General features: G+C 39.8%; 1 protein-coding gene across 1 annotated transcript; it reads right to left on the bottom strand.

Moving 5' to 3' along the window:
• Positions 1 to 8,906: 8,906 nt before the first annotated feature.
• On the bottom strand, positions 8,907 to 21,541 carry LOC113096420 (fucolectin-5-like). The gene is made up of 4 exons (XM_026261804.1): positions 21,470 to 21,541; positions 12,249 to 12,526; positions 12,018 to 12,157; positions 8,907 to 9,010 (listed from the first exon to the last, which is right to left on the bottom strand). Exons 1-4 carry the CDS (start codon positions 21,539 to 21,541, stop codon positions 8,988 to 8,990), a joined length of 513 nt encoding a protein of 170 aa, XP_026117589.1. The 3' UTR covers positions 8,907 to 8,987.
• Positions 21,542 to 21,682: the final 141 nt, after the last annotated feature.

The raw sequence follows: 21,682 nt of genomic DNA, 5'->3' as shown, positions 1-21,682 counted from the left end.
CATCCGCTATCCACCAGAGTTCGCTGTTTCATTACACTGACTTTCACTCCACGGTAGCAGTGTCCCAATTCAAAGACCGCATCCTTCAGAGGACAGGTCCAGTAATAAAGTCTTATATCTTATATCTATCAGTAATAGACTTATATCTTACCAAAATATAATTTTATGTTGCTTATTTCATTTTTAATTATGTACATAAATGGACCATGGTTAACATATTTAAACAGGGTTTCAACCTTGTTTAGTTTTATGCAGCTGAATATATATAAAAAAAACGTTGCGTCAGCTGTGCTGTCAAGGATTGATTAAACAAGGAGAGAACTGCTTCTGAAGCAGTTCACAGCTGTAGCAACTGTTTGTTAATATCCTAGCAATAAACTTTGTTAGTTTCATCTGCAAATAAAAAAAAATGGTGGAGTGTAACAAAATACATTCCTTAAGTATTAAAAAGTAGGCTACTGATTTTTTTTTTTCTAACTACTATACAAAAACAATATCATGTACTGTATATTACATTAAAATGCCCAACACTGGACCTATATAAAGTATTTTAAATGTAGCCTAACAACCGTGAACATATTCGTGCAGCAGTAATATTAATGCAAGACCATCATATATGAAGTTTTTCTGCAGAATACATAGTTTGAAGGATAAAACGTTTACTTAAGGTTTTCAGTGCATGCATTTTTTTCCTCAATGCGCTAATGGTAGTTACTGAAAGTACTTTACTAAAATAACTCATATTTCTTCTACTCCTATTTCTTTTACCAATTACTTTTTCATAGGTCTACACTTAGTCCTCTCCTCATTTCCTGAAATCAGACCAGACCCCTGTGCTGCAGGATAGACCTGAACCTCACTGCTGGACAGTGGAAATATGCACTCAAACACTCTGGAGAATATTCCTGGTGATGTCCCACTGGCAGAGGTGCAGGCTCTCTATGGAAGCCCATCCAGGTCCAGCAGATCCACCTGGGTCTCACTGCTCAGCTGAATGAAAGTAAACTTACAAATGTTTTTTTTTTCTTCTTTCTTTTTCCAATCTGTCTTATGTATTGTTAATTACATTTTGATGGTTGTTTTTTTTCTGATGTTGAATTGAAGTTATTTTGTAATTAGTTGTGAAAACTACTTTTAGCATAGAACAAAGTTTTTTAATTGCAGAGGCAAAAAAAGTCATTTACAAATTATAACTTGCTTTGCAAAAATGAAAATTTTTAGACCTACTTCTTATCTTTTATTTACAAGTTTCAACTTAAACAATGCACATGAATTACTTAGCTTCATTTACAAATAACTTAAATTACAAAAGTAATAAACAACTTCATTTCATTTTCAAGTTGCGCAGAAGCACCATGTTCTCCAGAACTGACCTAAAATAAGATGAAAAAGGAAAGAAAATTATTAATACTGGGCTTCAATCTTAAGGTTAGAAAATATGACAGCAGGACGTGCATACAAAATACTTCAGAAATCATTTTCCTGGATCATCAAGTTCACCTAAAACATTTGTGGACTTATCTTGCAAAAACATATATATAAATTAAATAAAAATACAAGTAAAAGACTCAATTTCATAAATACAAGAACTTTTGCCTCATACCACCTGACAAATGAATCTGATCACATTTTTAAAGACCCCTGACTTTTAACATTTGTTTCACTAGATATTTGAGTAAATTAAAACACAATACTTACATTCTAAGTAGGGATGGGTACCGAGAACCTGTATTTTTTTTTGGACCGGTACATAATTGGGTCAATACTGGAGTACCGATAAACTTCAGGACAAATGATGTGATCAGTACTTGTGTAGCCTATACTTCAGCGTTGACAACTAATTAGAAGCTGCAGCTCATTTCCCTTCACTGAAATATTTTGCTGACATTTGCTCGACGTGTGTGGGATATCTAGTGCATGTGCGGTGTGTGTGTGAGAGAGTAAAACGTTTGAAAGTGTGGGCTCTCGTTACAAAACTAATCAACACCAGAGTCAGATGCAGTATAATATATGCAGTAGTGTAATAATGAATGAAGGAGGCATTACAAATGTTATAATGAAACATTTACTAACAAAACACAACATATACCTCAAGCAATGTGCTGTATTACAGTATTGTTCAAAATAATAGCAGTACAATGTGACTAACCAGAATAATCAAGGTTTTTAGTATATTTTTTATTGCTACGTGGCAAACAAGTTACCAGTAGGTTCAGTAGATTGTCAGAAAACAAACAAGACCCAGCATTCATGATATGCACGCTCTTAAGGCTGTGCAATTGGGCAATTAGTTGAAAGGGGTGTGTTCAAAAAAATAGCAGTGTCTACCTTTGACTGTACAAACTCAAAACTATTTTGTACAAACATTTTTTTTTTCTGGGATTTAGCAATCCTGTGAATCACTAAACTAATATTTAGTTGTATGACCACAGTTTTTTAAAACTGCTTGACATCTGTGTGGCATGGAGTCAACGAACTTGTGGCACCTCTCAGCTGTTATTCCACTCCATGATTCTTTAACAACATTCCACAATTAATTCACATTTCTTGGTTTTGCTTCAGAAACAGCATTTTTGATATCACCCCACAAGTTCTCAATTGGATTAAGGTCTGGAGATTGGGCTGGCCACTCCATAACATTCATTTTGTTGGTTTGGAACCAAGACTTTGCCCGTTTACTAGTGTGTTTTGGGTCATTGTCTTGTTGAAACAACCATTTCAAGGGCATGTCCTCTTCAGCATAGGGCAACATGACCTCTTCAAGTATTTTAACATATGCAAACTGATCCATGATCCCTGGTATGCGATAAATAGGCCCAACACCATAGTAGGAGAAACATGCCCATATCATGATGCTTGCACCTCCATGCTTCACTGTCTTCACTGTGTACTGTGGCTTGAATTCAGAGTTTGGGGGTCGTCTCACAAACTGCCTGTGGCCCTTGGACCCAAAAAGAACAATTTTACTCTCATCAGTCCACAAAATGTTCCTCCATTTCTCTTTAGGCCAGTTGATGTGTTCTTTGGCAAATTGTAACCTCTTCTGCATATGCCTTTTTTTTAACAGAGGGACTTTGCGGGGGATTCTTGAAAATAGATTAGCTTCACACAGACGTCTTCTAACTGTCACAGTACTTACAGGTAACTCCAGACTGTCTTTGATCATCCTAGAGGTGATCATTGGCTGAGCCTTTGCCATTCTGGTTATTCTTCTATCCATTTTGATGGTTGTCTTCCGTTTTCTTCCACGTCTCTCTGGTTTTGCTCTCCATTTTAAGGCACTGGAGATCATTTTAGCTGAACAGCCTATCATTTTTTGCACCTCTTTATAGGTTTTCCCCTCTCTAATCAACTTTTTAATCAAAGTACGCTGTTCTTCTGAACAATGTCTTGAACGACCCATTTTCCTCAGCTTTCAAATGCATGTTCAACAAGTGTTGGCTTCATCCTTAAATAGGGGCCACCTGATTCACACCTGTTTCTTCACAAAATTGATGACCTCAGTGATTGAATGCCACACTGCTATTTTTTTGAACACATCCCTTTCAACTAATTCAACTAATTGCCCAATCGCACAGCCTTAAGAGCGTGCATATCATGAATGCTGGGTCTCATTTGTTTTCTGAGAATCTACTGAACCTACTGGTAACTTGTTTGCCACGTAGCAATAAAAAAATATACGAAAAACCTTCATTATTCTGGTTAGTCACATTGTACTGCTATTATTTGAACAATACTGTATGTCTTGGGGCTCTGTTCAACTGCAACTCATGAGACACGTTCAAATCAAATGTCAATTCAGTGGAAGAGTTACACTAAAGAGACGCTGCACTTATCTGTAATCCCAAAAGTACATTATTTGCGTTTGCTTTAAGACCTTGCCGGTGAAATGTTTCATTCACGTGCTGTTCTAACATGTGCTTATTCAGAGCTCGTCTACCCAAAGCGTAATGCTGGTCAAACAGCACCTGATTATTTAGTTATATTAGTGATGGTCTGATTGTGCTAATACTGTCAAAAAAGCACAAGGTTCACATATAAACACAGTTAATTATGCCTAAAGTGAAAGTAAATAGGTAAGAGAGAAATGGTGAACGCTATTCCAGACCAAAAGTTACTTTTCAGATTTTGATTAGAGATTACCACGACAAAAAAATGTTCTCTGTGTATTAACTTTTGTTACGGAGGCCAGCGAGTAGATGCTTTGCAGGTAAACCCACTCGGAGCGAGTGCAAGGTGCGGCGGTGGGGATCCGGTTGAGAGGGATTACATTGGGGTCGTGACCCGGATGGGAGTGAGGTTGAGGGGGTGAGTGTAACGGAGGCCAGCGAGTACGTGCTTTGTAGGTAAACCCACTCGGAGCGAGTATGAGGTGCGGTGGTGGGGACCCGGGTGAGAGGGGTTACATTGGTGCCGTGACCCTGATGGGAGTGAGGTGTAGGGGGGTGAGTGTAACGGAGGCCAGCGAGTAGATGCTGTGCAGGTAAACCTCACTCCCCAATCTCAAGAAATGCATTAGCGACAGATGCTAGTGGTTGCAGCCATTTACCCTCCTTGTTAGTGTGTCCGCCTCCCAGGCCGGAGACCCGGGTTCGATGCCCACTCATCCGAGTGCGAGGTGCAGCGGTGAAGACCTGGGAGAGAGGGGTTACACTTGCACAGATTAATTTTCACCACAAGACTAGTAATATGAGCTAACAAAGTAAATGGGGTCAATTTTGATTTCAGCTGGACTTTAACCTGAAGGAACACAACAACTGCATGTACACTCACCGGCCACTTCATCAGGTGCATGTATGTAACCCAGTTCAATCAAATACAACAGTTCTCCTTTAAATTCTACATTTATGTATTTGATATATTTTCATTTTTGCTGACATTGTCAGGAAGATGATAATTCTATTTTATATTTATTACTGAGGTTGTAATACATGGTGGTGGCATAGTGGGGTGAGTTATATTGAATGGTGCTCCTAATATTTTGCCCCTTTCTTGTATGTTAATGCAGTGGACAAAATATTAGGAAACCCATTGAATATATGTACACTATGCTTATATTCACATACTGTATATCCATGTGCACTCTAAGTACAGTCCATTTACCATTACAATGAAACCTACACACAAGGTTTACCAAGGGGTAACTAGATATAGTTAAGTGGCTGCTAGACATACTAATAGCTCAGACAGGACCACTTTGGCAGTATGTAAATAAACACAATTTATCTTTGGCAGTATGGTTCCTTATGGGGGTTCTTGCTCCCAAATTAATGGCCATGAACAGCAGGCCCCTGTAGTTATAGCAGAGTGTATTTTTTTTTAAATGTATGTTTTATGTGAAATATCCACTTAGTCATCACCAAACTTTCTATATTTGGTTGTAGATCATGCTGTACACCATTTCTCTGTCTCAGAAGCCTGTTCAAAATCAGTTCATGAGGTGACTTTTGTGCAAACACGCTGCCTGCAAGTCATTGCCTGATACTCAGACAGACACCTGCCTGAAGTTTCGGATGCAGACAGTAACTTCTCACTAGTTATTCCCAATGGTTTTAGAGGATGATTACTCCTCGTCGCCCCCTGTTGTTCAGAGAATAGTACACCTTCAAAAGTAAAATTAGTAAAATTAGTAATTTTAGTAGCATGACCAGACCAGAGCCAATTAATGCCTGTCTTGTGCTTTGAAAAATAAAAATGAATACAGAATTCATATTTTCTAATTTTATTTGTCCTATCTTATAATTTTTGTGGATATAATGAGTAAAAGTTTAGAGTAAGTTTAGAATTAATTATTTTTAATTACTATATTGAAAAAGAAGCTCATTTTGGCGGACTTCAAAGTATCGCGGTTACATGTGTGGACTCTCTTCTCGTTCTGTTCCCGCTTTAGTCTACATGCTAAATAAACAAAACAGACATTCGTTGTTTTTTTTTTATAAACCCACTAGTAAAAGTGTGGAGTCTTCTAACTCTGACACTTCAAACATCAACACACTGATGTTTGAAGTGTCAGAGTTAGAAGACTCCACACTTTTACTAGTGGGTTTATAAAAAAAACAACGAATGTCTCCCCCCCCCCCCCCCACGCACAAAGTGAAACTCCGCCTATGGCGAAGGGTGCTCTCTTATAACAGTTAAACAGATCAACATACCCCTTTAAAGCAGTAGAAATATGGTCGATACTCAAATTTAGGCAAAAGCCTTAGCCCTTGTCCAGATAACGTTTAGCATTGATACAAGCAAAATTTAAGATCTGTACATTTATAACAAACACTTTATTGATACACTAGTTAGCTTGAACAACAGCATATCACTGATTTAAACACAGTGTGTTGGCAATAGTCGATAAGTTTAATGAAAGCATCCCCAATAGATGAGCCTGAAGCAGCAGTCCGTTCATATCGTCAGCCTTGACATCAGATTAACAAGGCTTGTTGGTAGATTTAACTGGTAGTGTTACAGGTGTGGTAATATGATAGGATGCCTAGCAAACATAACTGAACAATTAGCTTTGGACAATGAGAAATGCCTGAAGCACTTTAGGCAGTAAAATGAAAGAAACTTTGCTTAGCTTTGTGAAGACGTCTGGAGATGTATTAAAGGTGAAATGGCCAGTTGTTCGTGGATGCTTGATTCTTCTTGAATATCTTGCTTCTTCCAGTCCATCGCTTGACAAACGTGGTGAATTCAGTTTAGTTCACCACTTGAAATCTGGTGAGATACTCTGTGGGAATCCTGTCAAAAAAAGCATATTGAATGCTTCCTATGGAGATGGATTCGCCTTCTGATTAGTTCCTGAGTGAGTGATAGCTCTTGCAAGCCATTTGAGCATACTTACCGAGCAGTAGTGGCATGTATATGTATGTCCCATGTCTAATTGGAGAATAGTAGTGATTGGAGCTATTTGATGGTGTATGGTGTATGGTGGAGAACTGTTGGGTGAAGCTCTCCACTGCATCGCCGAAGAGGCCAGCCTGGGAGATCGGACAGTCCAAGAAGTGGCGTTTGTTGGACTCCCTCATATCAGCCAGGGTAAGCCAAAGTTGGCATTCCTGGACCACCAGAGTGGACCTCATCTGACCCAGGGACCGCAAAGTGACTTTCGTCGCCCATAAGGCAGGGTCCATCGCAGTGTGAAGCTCCTGAATCACACCTGGGTCAGAACTAACCTCATGCAGCTGCTTTAGTGCCTTGCAGGAGGGCTTGCAGGGTGGAGCTGGCCTGTCAAGCAGCTCCATAAGCATTGGCCGTCAGGGCGGACGAGAACTTACAGGCCCTGGACGGGAGGTGCAGATTACCCTACCAGGTGGCAGTGCTTTGCGGGCAAAGCTGCATTGCAATAGTGTGCTCGACTTGGGGGATCTGTTTCGGGCAGAAAAAGGTGCCCTCCAGGACCTAGTAACCTCCTCATGCACTTCCGGGAAGAGGAGCCATGATTGCAACATCGCAGTACCCAAGTTCCTGCAATGAGAACATGCCCAATGAGAACAATGAGAAGTGCCCAGGAGGAGTAACAGCATGACGGCAGAATGGGAAGCTGCATCACACCGAGATCAAGCAGCAGCACTGGCAACCTTCACTGACGTGCCGTAACAACAACACTCATCAGCTGGCGGTCTTGACAACACTCTTGCTTGGTGGAAAATAATTAATTATATGCCTTTTAGAAGTTATAGCAATATAAACAACAAGCCAAAAGGAATTAATTTTGGATAAAATGAAACTGAAAACAGTGTTGTGTCTCTCATACGACATAAATTAAAATGTTTCCATATTCAGAAAGAATTTGAATGCCAAATTATTTGTGTACTTCACTCACGTTCCAATATCCATTATATTTTGCATAACATTACGGCAGTACGGTGATAACACTTAACAGCACTGATTTTACTGCATATTTAAACTAAGCAGTGTGTTGTTGTTTTTTTAACCCATGTTTGACTGACTGAATTTTATTATGATAATGAACAGGCTGCATTGTCAAAGTAGCAAAGCTTAACTGTGTGCATGCATGCAGCGCCAGCAATCACTTTAGTCTTCCTTTCTAACAGTGGAAGCAATTACTCATTTTAAATTCACAATAAAAACAAATCTTTAGGCTTAAAATAAGCCTAAAGAAAAGTAGGATAGGATGCTTTCTGCCGTTTTCTGCATTTTTTGTTCATTTTCATAATTTATTATTTAAGTAAAAATATAAAAGAGGAACATCTGTACTTCCTCAACAGACAACGAAACGGGCACTTTCTGGTTGTTAAAAAAGGTGCGCTCATTCAAAACCATTTTGATTGATCCTTTGCTGGCTGTGCTGATTTAAATCTAGCGGTTCTGTTTTGTTTGTGTCACAAGTTCAGTGACACAGGGAGTGACAATTCTCTTTAGCCAATCAGTGATCAAAGTATCAGATAGCAAAGTATACACGTTACGTTTTGGTAATGATATTGTTCACTTGGAACCTCAACTGAGGTGGTACAAAAAAAAGTACCACGTACTGTAACCAGTGGAAACCAGCCAAAAGTAAACCATACACAGCTGTACTGTGCCATGCCATGCAGTGGAAAAGCACCATTAACCACTTTTTCTCATATATATATATATGTGTGTGTGTGTGTGTGGCCTATAAGTTTATTTATTTATTTTGTTATGAACAAGCACAATGGGTATATGCCACCTGTGAAACTTTCAACACTCCCTCAGAGACAACAACAATGCAATGGCTCATTCAGTTTAATTCACATTTATATGTATAATGCATTTCACAACACATATTGTTTAAATGCAGCTTTACAGAAAATGCAAGTTTTTCTATTACAAAGACATAATAGTCTTTATAGAAGCTTGTATCAAAAATTACATTGCAATTTATAGTATTTACAAATACAAAATATGTATTCAATCAAACTGTGTGTGCATTTAAAACCAATGAAAATGTCATCATTTTGTGTCTGGAGTCCTTGCAGGGTAGCCATCATCTACTCACAGGTGCTGGGTCATATGGAGTCTTCACAAGAGTCTAGATTAAAAAATATATATATATATATATACAGTATTGTTCAAAATAATAGCAGTACAATGTGACTAACCAGAATAATCAAGGTTTTTCGTATATTTTTTTTATTGCTACGTGGCAAACAAGTTACCAGTAGGTTCAGTAGATTCTCAGAAAACAAATGAGACCCAGCATTCATGATATGCACGCTCTTAAGGCTGTGCGATTGGGCAATTAGTTGAATTAGTTGAAAGGGGTGTGTTCAAAAAAATAGCAGTGTGGCATTCAATCACTGAGGTCATCAATTTTGTGAAGAAACAGGTGTGAATCAGGTGGCCCCTATTTAAGGATGAAGCCAACACTTGTTGAACATGCATTTGAAAGCTGAGGAAAATGGGTCGTTCAAGACATTGTTCAGAAGAACAGCGTACTTTGATTAAAAAGTTGATTAGAGAGGGGAAAACCTATAAAGAGGTGCAAAAAATGATAGGCTGTTCAGCTAAAATGATCTCCAATGCCTTAAAATGGAGAGCAAAACCAGAGAGACGTGGAAGAAAATGGAAGACAACCATCAAAATGGATAGAAGAATAACCAGAATGGCAAAGGCTCAGCCAATGATCACCTCCAGGATGATCAAAGACAGTCTGGAGTTACCTGTAAGTACTGTGACAGTTAGAAGACGTCTGTGTGAAGCTAATCTATTTTCAAGAATCCCCCGCAAAGTCCCTCTGTTAAAAAAAAGGCATGTGCAGAAGAGGTTACAATTTGCCAAAGAACACATCAACTGGCCTAAAGAGAAATGGAGGAACATTTTGTGGACTGATGAGAGTAAAATTGTTCTTTTTGGGTCCAAGGGTCACAGGCAGTTTGTGAGACGACCCCCAAACTCTGAATTCAAGCCACAGTACACAGTGAAGACAGTGAAGCATGGAGGTGCAAGCATCATGATATGGGCATGTTTCTCCTACTATGGTGTTGGGCCTATTTATCGCATACCAGGGATCATGGATCAGTTTGCATATGTTAAAATACTTGAAGAGGTCATGTTGCCCTATGCTGAAGAGGACATGCCCTTGAAATGGTTGTTTCAACAAGACAATGACCCAAAACACACTAGTAAACGGGCAAAGTCTTGGTTCCAAACCAACAAAATTAATGTTATGGAGTGGCCAGCCCAATCTCCAGACCTTAATCCAATTGAGAACTTGTGGGGTGATATCAAAAATGCTGTTTCTGAAGCAAAACCAAGAAATGTGAATGAATTGTGGAATGTTGTTAAAGAATCATGGAGTGGAATAACAGCTGAGAGATGCCACAAGTTGGTTGACTCCATGCCACACAGATGTCAAGCAGTTTTAAAAAACTGTGGTCATACAACTAAATATTAGTTTAGTGATTCACAGTGCTAAATCCCAGAAAAAAAAAATGTTTGTACAAAATAGTTTTGAGTTTGTACAGTCAAAGGTAGACACTGCTATTTTTTTGAACACACCCCTTTCAACTAATTGCCCAATTGCACAGCCTTAAGAGCGTGCATATCATGAATGCTGGGTCTCATTTGTTTTCTGACAATCTACTGAACCTACTGGTAACTTGTTTGCCACGTAGCAATAAAAAATATACTAAAAACCTTGATTATTCTGGTTAGTCACATTGTACTGCTATTATTTTGAACAATACTGTATATATTCATTACTGCATTCAGAGGATGACATGTTCAATAATTAACGGATAATGTAATTAGATTTCATGTCGACAGCCCATTTGCACTATTATCTCAGTGTTATTTACATTTTAAACGGGTCATATGGTGAAATAAAACATAACATTATTTGGTGTTATGCAAAGTGTTTATGTAGTGTAAGGTCAAGATAACACATTATTTTACCTCTATGCCCAGCCTTTCTGAAATGCACCGATTTTTTTACAAAGATAATCATTCTGAAGAGCGAGATGTGCTCTGATGGTCAGCTATCCAGTGAGTTGTGATTGGCTCAGTGCCTCAAGTTTGTGACAGAAATGTTACGCCTCTCACCCTTCTGTGATGCTGTCTCCCAGCACGACCAGACAAAAACATTAAAACACATCACAAACGAGGCATTTGTTGCATCCAGTGGGGACATGAGTACTGATTATAATGACTTATACTGTCTTTTTATGTTTTGCGTTAAAGGTACATCGTGTCGCGTAAACATAAAACCATGTCTGCATTTGTGATCAGAGAAACGTTTGACCGAGTTAGAATCATCAGTTGCAAATTCTTTAAATATGAAAACATAATTACCGGCTGTGAGTCAGAATAAGACATTTTAGGCTACTCTCCCAGGATCAGAAAACAGTCCATAAAATGCACTGCACGCTTCTGAATATTTGGGTTGAACTGTTCTGTAACAGTGTTGTAAATACAACTTCACTGATTTCTTGTTGCGTCCTCTTTTGGAAGACCAAACAAAGTATTTTCGCTTTCACAACAAAACACACCGTGTCTCCAATGCATGGCGGCGGTGGCAATAATACTAGAGCGAGAATTAAAGTTGCTCTTCCTTTCTTAGCATGAACATTTGAGCGGCGTTATGCAAATCTTCCTAGAGTGAGTAAACATGGGGGTGTGTTTAAATGAGGCGCTATAGGAGGGAGTGGACTTGAAAACTTGAAAACTTATTATATGACCCCATTTAAAATAGTTTATTGTTGATTTATGAAAAAGGGACACAGATAGATACATCCCTAAAGTGAGCGTAAATAAGAAGCGCAGAAGGATTACGTTTTTAAGGTGGAATGGACAGTGTCAAAAGAAGCTGTGAATAAGAAGCTGGAATCAGCCACGTAGAATAAGAATACAACAGTTTTCTTACTACTGTTTTTTAGTACTGGAAAATTCCCCACACAGATTTCACTACATGTTCAAGTTGATCATGCAAATTCAAACAACAAAAAGATGCTAAGCTTGAAAGTGACATATTTGTGAGCTGTGCTTTGTACATCTCTACGCTACTGACAATGGACCTATTTTTTTTTTACCAGTTTTACCTGTTCCATAAACCTCCACCTCACACAGTGTGAGGTATGCGTGGATGTTAGGAATGTACATGTTCACATAACGACCTTCCATTCCACCGCAAGAGAAACTGACAGAACTGCCTGCTGGGACAAGTGAAGTGACACCACATCTACAGAGAGAAAGAGAGAAACCATGACACAATCAGCTGACCTGCTCAAATCCAGTTCTCCACACGATCATAACTGTTTTCATAACTTCACCTGGGATTGTTGTTCCCATTGTTTTCCAGAGAGTTTCCGATGCGGATCTCTACTCCAGCCGTTTGCTCTGGCCAGCCGTCGCCTCTGTTTGTGACGGTCACGTTGGAAATGGAGTAAGAATCCAGCAGGTCCAGCCTCCACCACGGGTTGAGCTCGTAATCTGTGATGGAGCAGCTTGAGGCTAAACCTGGAGTGTATCTGATGCCGTCGATGGCGTTTGCAGCTCCCCAGGTGTAAAATGTGCTTGACTGTACAGCTGTTCCTTTTAATGCCAAATTCTCTAACAATATTTAAAGAGACAGAGGATCAAGACTCAAATATGTGAAGTTTCAGTATATTTAATTTGCTTTTTAATATTCTATTCCAGCCCAAAACACTCAATTCCATTTACTACTACATTAAAATCTGCACTTACATAAACTCACTATGAGCAGTCATATTTTATTAACCAACATTAACAAAGATGAAAAAATACTATAAGTTGTGTATTGGTTAATGTTAGTTAATGCATGTTGACTAATGTGACATTAGTTACTACTTTTTACCTTCCAAGTTTTCTGAACTCCCCTGAATGGAAAAGACACCTGTTACAAAAACAAAATATTTCCTTTGCTTTCTGAGATGTGGATCAAGTTTATGTTGCAATTGATTCTTTAAATATTTTCATAAAGAATAGCTAAACAGCATCTATAATTGTACATCATTTGACTGATGCATGTCATTTTTACTCACCCAAAAGTAAAAACAGATAAGAGAGTTCCTCCATCTTGTTTTATAAAGACCAATAACCAGATAAGTGATAAGATATTCTAAGGGTGTGAGTTTCCCCTTCTGCTCTCTCTTCTACTATATATCCCTCTTTTTATTTGTGTTTCTCTTTGCAGCTTGAGTCTCCACCCTTAGGAAAATCTGACTGGCAGCTTGCTGAATATATTTCACACATCATAGGTCAAGTCTGATTTACTAAACAAATCTGGTGAAATGTAAATTATTTTATGACTAGTATTTCAGAATGATTTTCATTGTTTTTTTTTGTTTGTTTGTTTTCATGCTTGCATGCATCCATCCATGAGTTTCATTTTAAGTGTTGATTCAAATTAAGATTATCTCTTAAAAGGAATCATCTAAAAAAAAAAAGTTAAACGTTTGTAGTGTTTTGTTTTCTTGTATGAGGCTGTTTTCTTTTATCATTCAAGTAGTTTATACTGAATGAGAAAAAAACATTGTGGTAAAGTATAATAAGATTGATATATAGAACATCTGAATGAAAGCAATGGGATAAATAGTCTAGAAAAAACTTGTGTGTTTAAAGGGGGGGTGAAATGCTCGTTTTCACTCAATATCCTGTTAATCTTGAGTACCTATAGAGTAGTACTGCATCCTTTATAACTCCAAAAAGTATTTAGTTTTATTATATTCATAAGAGAAAGATAGTCTGTACCGATTTTTCCCGGAAAAACACGAGCGTCTGGAGGCGTGACATGTGGGCTGAGCTAAAGAATCACGAGCACCAGTAGGCTTTTGCTTTGATAGCGTTTGGAAGCTGTGACATTACGTGAGGACAAAACCAACCAAAACAAACCATGGCTAACAGTCAGATTCAGCCGTATATTTATGATCCAGAATCAGATCCAGAGGCTGAAATTTAACAAGAGCAGCAGCAACAACAGCGTCTCTATGTGGTATGTACTGAAACTGTATATATATTTGCTTAGCGGTTTTGGAAAAAGATTAAGTTCCACTTTGTTGTCTTTTTTTAAGCTGTACATGTGGAAAGTGCAGTTTGATGACAACATCACATGTTGTTTACTTGATGTGCTTGTGTGCCAATAGCTAAGTTAACAACACAGAGATATTTGAAGCCGTTTTACTCACCGCATGCGGTTCCAACACACGATCGTGACCCTTTTTCATTGGGACTGCATTATCCTTAAGAAATAAACTGTTACATGCTCTGACTGTTCCCTCCCCTTTAGTTATAGGTTGCTGTATTCCTCCCCTTGTTAATGGTTTCTTCCTGTTTTCCCGCTCTTCGCTGTTTCTCTGTTTTTAGGTGCTGTGATTGGTCGGGTAATGTGTCCATCATGATTACCCTCGTCTGGTGAAACATCCAATCATTAATGGGTGCAAGATAAAAGACGCCTTGGAGAACAGAGGAGGAGGAGCTTGGAGTGTTTGTTGGCTGTACCAGTTTGTTTGAAGCTGCTGTTTAGTGGTGGTTTGCTTGCTTGTTGTGTTTGATGCAGAGAATGTATTGCCTGACATAAACTTCACCAGCCCGGAGATAAAGGAAAGGGAAGTATGTCACGTGACTTACATTGAGCAAACATGTAGAATTACTCTGTTAGACACACTAGGGAAGGAGCGTGTGCAACCTTGTGTAAGTTTTGTTTTGTTAGTTAGCGTAGCTTTAGGTATTGCATGTTAAATGCCGAAGACTTCTTTGTTTTTGGGCTTTGTTTTTAGTTAGTTTAGAAGACGGAGAATTAGTTAGTGAATGTTTTGCTTTTGTTATTTTCTTTTGTTTGGCACCGCTCATTTTCTTATTCTCCGGGGCTTTTCAAATTAGTATTATTTTTCTCTTTCTTTGTATATAGCTGTAAATAAGGTTTTGGTTGGTGTGTTCTCATTTGTGTAAACTTTATTTCCGTTGGTAAATAAAGCAAACCACTTATTGTTATGTCAGGGTTGTGTTTATATTTTATGTACGTCTTCCTCATACCTCTATGCCATCAGGAGACGTAACATAATTTGGGGGCTCGTCCGGGATCCATTCCTCAGTATTGGGGAAATTCCGGTTGTTTGCATAACTTTTGGTTTTGCTCTGGGGATGTGTGTGGTGGAATGAATCAAGTGACTATAGTAAGTATGGCAGCATTGAGCTTTGTGTGTAACGTGAAGTAGGGTATTTCGATTTTTTTATTTTTTTTTGTAACCTTTGTGATGTCCTCAAATGTACGTAGGTTTATTGAGAATCCGACATTAGATCTTTTTGAAAAATGTCGTAAGGATGATCTGTTGGTAATAGCTGAACACTTCAAAATTACAGTAAGTCGGCAGTCCTTGAAGAGAACGATCAAAACTGTTGTGTTGGATGGTCTTTCGAAATTAAATGTTTTGAAGTTGCCTGAGTCGGTTAAAGAAGCAGATCAAGTTAGTGAACAAAAGACAACTTGTGAAGGGGTAGAGGCTGATGATGAGGAGATTAAGCTTGTGGAGGCGGACGTAGAGGCGAAAACAGGTTTACCCCCATTTGAGCCTTTTTCTCCACCTACACCGGGTTCTAGAGAGAGTGCGAACTTGAAGATCCGTATAGCTTGACTCCGCATGGAAGCAGAAGATAGAGCGCAAGCTCGACGAGCTGAATTTGATCTACGACTTGAAATCCGGCGGCTGGAGGTTCAGGCTGAAAAGGAAGTGAATTTACGCCGGTTGGAGTTAGAGGAGGGGAAGCTGTCTTCTAGGTCCACTGGCCCGTTTACTACAGATTCATTTAGCAAAGATCCAACAGAGCGTGGTTTGCTTACCACGGCTTTTGATGTAAGTAAAAACATTTCATTGGTGCCGCTATTTAGGGAGCTGGAAGTGGACAGTTATTTTGGTGCATTTGAGAGAATTGCTATATCATTAAATTGGCCAAAGGAAGTATGGACGTTGCTGTTACAGTGTAGGCTTGTGGGAAAAGCTATGGAAGTTTTTTCTACATTGTCTATTGAAGATAGTATGAAGTATGAGACCGTGAAAGCATCTATCTTGCGTGCATACGAACTAGTGCCAGAAGCTTACCGACAGAGGTTTCGGAATCACAGGAAGGGTGGTAATCAAACTTTTGTTGAGTTTGCACGTGAAAAAGGAGCATTGTTTGATAAGTGGAGCACTTCAAGTAATGTTCCTTGCGTGAACTAATGCTTCTTGAAGATTTTAAGAAGTGCTTGCCTGAACGCATTGTTTTGTATTTAAATGAACAAAAGGTGACGGAAATGTCTGCTGCTGCCGTACTGGCAGACGAGTTTGCATTAACTCATAAAAACGTGTTTAACACGATGCGTTGTGACCGAAACATTTCCACAGGTCCTTTGTTACATACTGTGGATGTGCAAATCCGTCGTCAAACTGGGCCTTGTTTGTAAAACAAGTATCTTCGAAATGCAGGGAACAAACACAAACACTTGCACAACTCCGTTGATGCTCTGTAAAAATAAACTCCATCCACTGGTCCCTTAATGCTGTTTCTCTTTAGGTAATCTGTGCAGGGTTGTCTTGCCCTGGCAACCAAAAACACACTCCTTTTGTGACATTTTGCGACGCTCTCGCTCTGATCAGTGAAGTCTGTTGTGCTCTCAGTGCTCTGCTATACGGGAGCACGCGCTCTTCCGGCAGACGTGCCCTCAGCACCCATATAAGGAAATTCCACTTCATCTAACGTCACACAGAGCCATACTCGAAAAAAACTTTCCGAAACTTGTGACAAACCGGAAGAGGTTTTTTTGGAACAAAAATACTCCTTCAAACTTACAACTTTTTGAAACTTTGTCCATGTTTAGCATGGGAATCCAACTCTTTAACAGTGTAAAAAAACTCAGTATGCATGAAATAGCATTTCACCCCCCTTTAAGAAGATATTCAAAATAAGGATGCATGTTTAAAAAATAAGGAAAGTGTTTAAATTTATTTATCATTGCCAGCTTGACATGAACAGCGTTTGTGTTTTTATTCCCATGTAAATTCAATTATATATATAATTAAAAGCTGCAAGCAGCGATGAACGGGCCCTCGCACCCGGGCTCACCGGCAGCGAGTGGCTTTAGTAAAAAGGTTAACAGTGAGAAATATGCATTTAAAGTCATAAATATGATTGGAATATATCAAAGTATATTCCGTATATGTTCCAATCTTCCTGTTGCCAGCAGGTTGCGCTATCATTATTATGGAACATTAGCCTTCAGATGTGTTCAGACCAGGACTCTTTATAGAACATGTGAAGTTTGGGGAAGATTGAACAATTTATGCCTGAGTTATAACAACTTCTCTTGCTGTGGCGAAACATCAAACTTGTCATGGCGCCATGGACACTCCCTTTAACAAAAATTCAAGATCTTCACAAGTTAACATTGCACAAGCCTTTAGATTAGACTGACCACAAAATATATATTAATCTCAAAAAAAGGAGTAGTTTGTCACAGCGTAAAAGACTATGTCTGTAATTAAGAATAAGTCCATGCAGCCTTTCATCCTTACTGGTAGTGTTTCCTTGTCTGACACAGATCATCAACCTGCTGTGATCTTGTGATATACTGGTTCAGACTAGTCTTTAACCCTAAAACTTAAAAGTGATAAAAGATAGAGACTTTCTGTAAATGATAGAAATATTAAAGATGACCCAATGTTTATGTGGGGATTACATTTTCCCATCTAATTTGCATATTAGGACATCATGTGGTGGCGGCCATCTTGAATTATAGAATTTTCATGAAAAGTCATGTTTAAATGATAAAATGCAGCACTTCTTTCCCGCCAAAATTTCCCTCACCTTCTGTGTGCTATATTGCACAATACGGAATGCTTAGGTAAATAGTACCGTATTTTTCGGACTATAAGTCGCACCTGAGTATAAGTCGCATCAGTTCAAAAAAACGTCATGATGAGGGAAAAAACATATATTAGTCGCACCGGACTATAAGTCACATTTATTTAGAACCAAGAACCAAGAGAAAACATTACCGTCTCCAGCCGCGAGAGGGTGCTCTATGTCTTCAGTGTAGACTACAGTAGCACTGAGCAGCATAGAGCGCCCTCTCGCGGCTGTAGACGGTAATGTTTTCTCTTGGTTCATGTCTCTTAGTTCATTTCTCTTGGTTCATGTCAAATTAATTTTGATAAATAAGTCGCACCTGACTATAAGTCACAGGACCAGCCAAACTATGAAAAAAAGTGTGACTTATAGTCCGGAAAATATGGTAAGTAGTAAACAAACTGTGTAAAGCATTACTAATAAATGGTAGAAAAAAAAAAACGAATACATGTGGTTGGCCTTTTGCTGTAGAGATTTTCAATTTATTAAATACAGCAGGCACTCTGATTCCATGTATGAGGCACATATATATTATTCATATGACACACAAACACAAGTAGACAAGACCTGTTTAGTTCAAAAGCTCTGCCCCGTGTCACATCGCCTCTGCTCCTGCTACGAGCAGCGCTGCCAGCCTTGAATTTAGACGTTGTAACTAGGATAGTCATCCTTGGTGTGTGTTTCCAGTTACCATTTGAAGGGCTAGGTCTTATACTGATAACAATATCAGATTCCCCTGGGGCCCTAACCAGCCACTTACCTCGCTTATTGGTTAAGTCTGCCCCTGGCTAGTCGGTGTGGCCAGGTTTCTTTTTAAGTTATGGGCTCAATTATATCATTGGTGGATCATTTGTAGGGAGGAAAATGCCAATTAATTTAAAGATTCATGTTGTTTCCTCTGTTTTAATAGAGAGTGAGGAAGGGAAGAGTTGATCTTTGTCTGTTGAAGCTTGGTAAGGCTAAGACATTTCTTTTCAAACTCTCAGTAAGAGTTTCTTGTGTTTACATGGCATGATAGATAAGGATAGTGAATGGCTGGGGTGGGAATTTTCTTGATGTCATAAATTGGTGCCTGTTTGAGGACTTATAAAAGTCATGGGCGTATGTTAACTAGGCAGGCATCATATATCCAGGAGGTAGTTTTCTTCCTGTGCTTCAACTGTGACTTGTGGGTTAAAGTCATGTATGGTATCTATTTCCTTTATTTTGGTTCTAGTTTTAGTTGATTTGCATGCGCATTTCTCGTATTGTTTGGAGAGAAGTTGGATGCAGTCGCTCCTGTGCTTTGTGCTTGTTTCTGTGCTCTTGCCAAGGTATAGCTTTGCTGTGGAATAAGCATCTGTCTTGCCCAGGCACACATTTGATGTATTCTGTTTGTGTATCGGTCATGGATGCAGTGTGAGTCTCGATCTGTGTTTTATTTCAGTTAATGTTGGCTGGCAGCTGAAGGATATAGGTTGAGAGTTTAAATGCTTTGGTTACTTAATGTAACCACGGTTCCCTGAGATAAGGGAATGAGTGTTATGTATGGGAAAACTCCTTTTTTCCTTACTGCCGAAGCCCTGTTTTTCACGTTTGTGTAGCTGCACAAACCAATGGCACTTCAGCCCGCCAAAAGGGGCAGGGCCAAACACTATATAAGTTGGCCCGTGGCATCATTCATCAGATCATTCGACTGAAGCAACAATAAGCAATTCATGCAGCTTGTAGTGCAGCAAGTGACAAAACGCTCATTACCTTATCACATGGAACAGAGGTTGCATTAAGTAACCAAAGCATTCCTTTTGAAACGTTCACTCCTGTTATGTATGGGAACTAATCCAATCATGCTGCACTATGAGCAAAATTTGCATGCTGCTCTGCGAGCCCAGTGTTAGAGCACTAATAAGGGCCCTAAGGGACTTATCTAAGGCATTATCTTGCCCCAAGCTTAGCTGAGGGCATGAGAAACCACTACCCACATGGGAGGATTAAACAGAATCCACACCTGCAGAGCGGGTATGTCTAAGTTATAGAATCTGGCAAAAGTGGACGACGACGACCAGCTGGCAGCTGCACAGATCTCATTAAGAGATATGCCACTGGACAATGCCCATGAGGAGGCCATTCCCTGTGTGGAGTGGGCTCTCACACCAATAGAGCATGTAAGTCTTCTTGATGCATAAGCCAGAGCTAAAGCATCAACAATCCAGCAAGACAGTTCAAGTTCAAGTTCAAGTTCAATTTATTTGTATAGCGCATTTACAATAGCCTCCTGGCTGACCAAAGTGCTTTACATAAGAGCAAGAATATTACATATACATAAAAAAAAGTAAAAAAAAAAGAAAAAAAAATAGACCAGACAAAAAATTAAAACCACCCATTTCAAAATGTAGCATAACACAGTAGTCAGTACACTAAGGAAAAGAAAAAAGTTTTTAGCAAAGATTTAAAAATAGACAAGGAAGGGGCCAGTCTGATCTCTAAAGGCAGGGTATTCCAGAGTCGTGGCCCAGCTACTGCAAATGCACACTCCCCTCTACGCTCTAAGACAGTTTTTGCTTAGTGACCGGCAGACCCTTCTGGCAGCCTCCAAAGCAAAACAACAGCTGTTCAGACTGGCTAAACAGTTTAGAACGTTACACATAAACTCTCAGAGCCCTAATAGGGCAGAGAGTGTCTGGTCCCTGCTCTCCGTCTGCAGAGGGGAGTGCCAATAGGGATATTACTTGTTCTCTAAAGGGAGTAGAGAGCACTTTAGGAACATAGCCGTGTCACGGTTTCAAAATGACCCTGCTGTGAGTGAGCCCAAACTCAAAGACAAGAGGCACTGACCGACAGTGCTTGTAAGTGACCCACACACTTAACAGACACCAACGCAAAGAGAGGGGCCATTTTAAATTATAAGAGCAGCTCTGAGCCGGACTGGGCAGTGCAAATGGGGGCCTTTTTAAGGCCCCTAGGACCATGGATAAGTCCCAATGCGGCACATTCCGAGGACTAAGGGGATTCAGTATCCTCGCACCCTTCAGAAATTTAACAACAAAGTTGTTTCTGCCTATTGAATGGCTGGCCTCGAGAGAATGATTCGCCGTGATGGCCACCACTTATACTTTGAGTGTGGATGGGGCACGCCCCTTATCCATCAGCACGCAGGACACGTCACATGAAAATGGGTCAACTTGCCATGCAGTGCACCAATTGAGGTATACTGACCATTTCTGGCCATAGAGCCATTACGTTGCGGCACCCTTGCCTCAAAAATGGTGTTGCTTACTCTTGCTGGGAGCCTATCAGACTCCAGACAAGGCACCAGACATGAAGGCTCCACAATTCTGGGCGGGGATGCTAAATCATGCCTTTCACCTGCGAGAGAAGGTCCCTCCTCAATGGGCCACAGGGCCATCGTTACCTGCTGCATCAGCTCTGGAAACCAAGCCTGGTTCTTCCAGACCGGAGCTACTAAGAGGAGGGAGCATTTGGTTTCCTTGATTCACCTGATGATCTGGGGAATCAGGGAGATAGGAGGAAATGTATACAGGCGAGCCCTGGACCAGTCGTGGGCCAGGGCATCTCTCTGTATCGAGAAAAATGCTGGGCAATGAGAGTTTTCTTCCGAGGTGAGGATGTCTACCTATGCCTTCCCGAATACCACCCAAATTCACTGTACCATCTGATGATGCAGCGCCCAATTGCCCAGGGCTACCTTGCCTCTGGACAGCATTTCCACTCCCAGGTTCATCTTGCCGGCACATGAACTGCTCTCAGTGAGAGGAGATCTTTCTGTGCCCAGAGAAGGAGGCGACAATCCAATCTGTATGAGGCATGAGACCTGAGGCTGCCTTGGTGATTGATATAAGACACCACAGTCGGAACGGACCAG

This window comes from Carassius auratus, unplaced genomic scaffold (genome assembly GCF_003368295.1).
Source record: "Carassius auratus strain Wakin unplaced genomic scaffold, ASM336829v1 scaf_tig00215914, whole genome shotgun sequence".
Classification (NCBI taxonomy): domain Eukaryota; kingdom Metazoa; phylum Chordata; class Actinopteri; order Cypriniformes; family Cyprinidae; genus Carassius; species Carassius auratus.
This window is presented reverse-complemented; position numbering and strand designations above follow the sequence as displayed.

Excerpts from the sequence above, each read along its gene's own strand:
- LOC113096420 (XM_026261804.1), bottom strand. The coding sequence starts at position 21,541 with ATGAACCTGGGAGTGGAAATGCTGTCCAGAGGCAAGGTAGCCCTGGGC. Across the intron at positions 12,527-21,469 it reads GGGCGCTGCATCATCAGATG|AATTTGGCATTAAAAGGAAC; the intron begins GTACAGTGAATT and ends ATATTGTTAGAG. Across the intron at positions 9,011-12,017 it reads GGTGGAGGTTTATGGAACAG|ACTCTTGTGAAGACTCCATA; the intron begins GTAAAACTGGTA and ends TTTTTAATCTAG.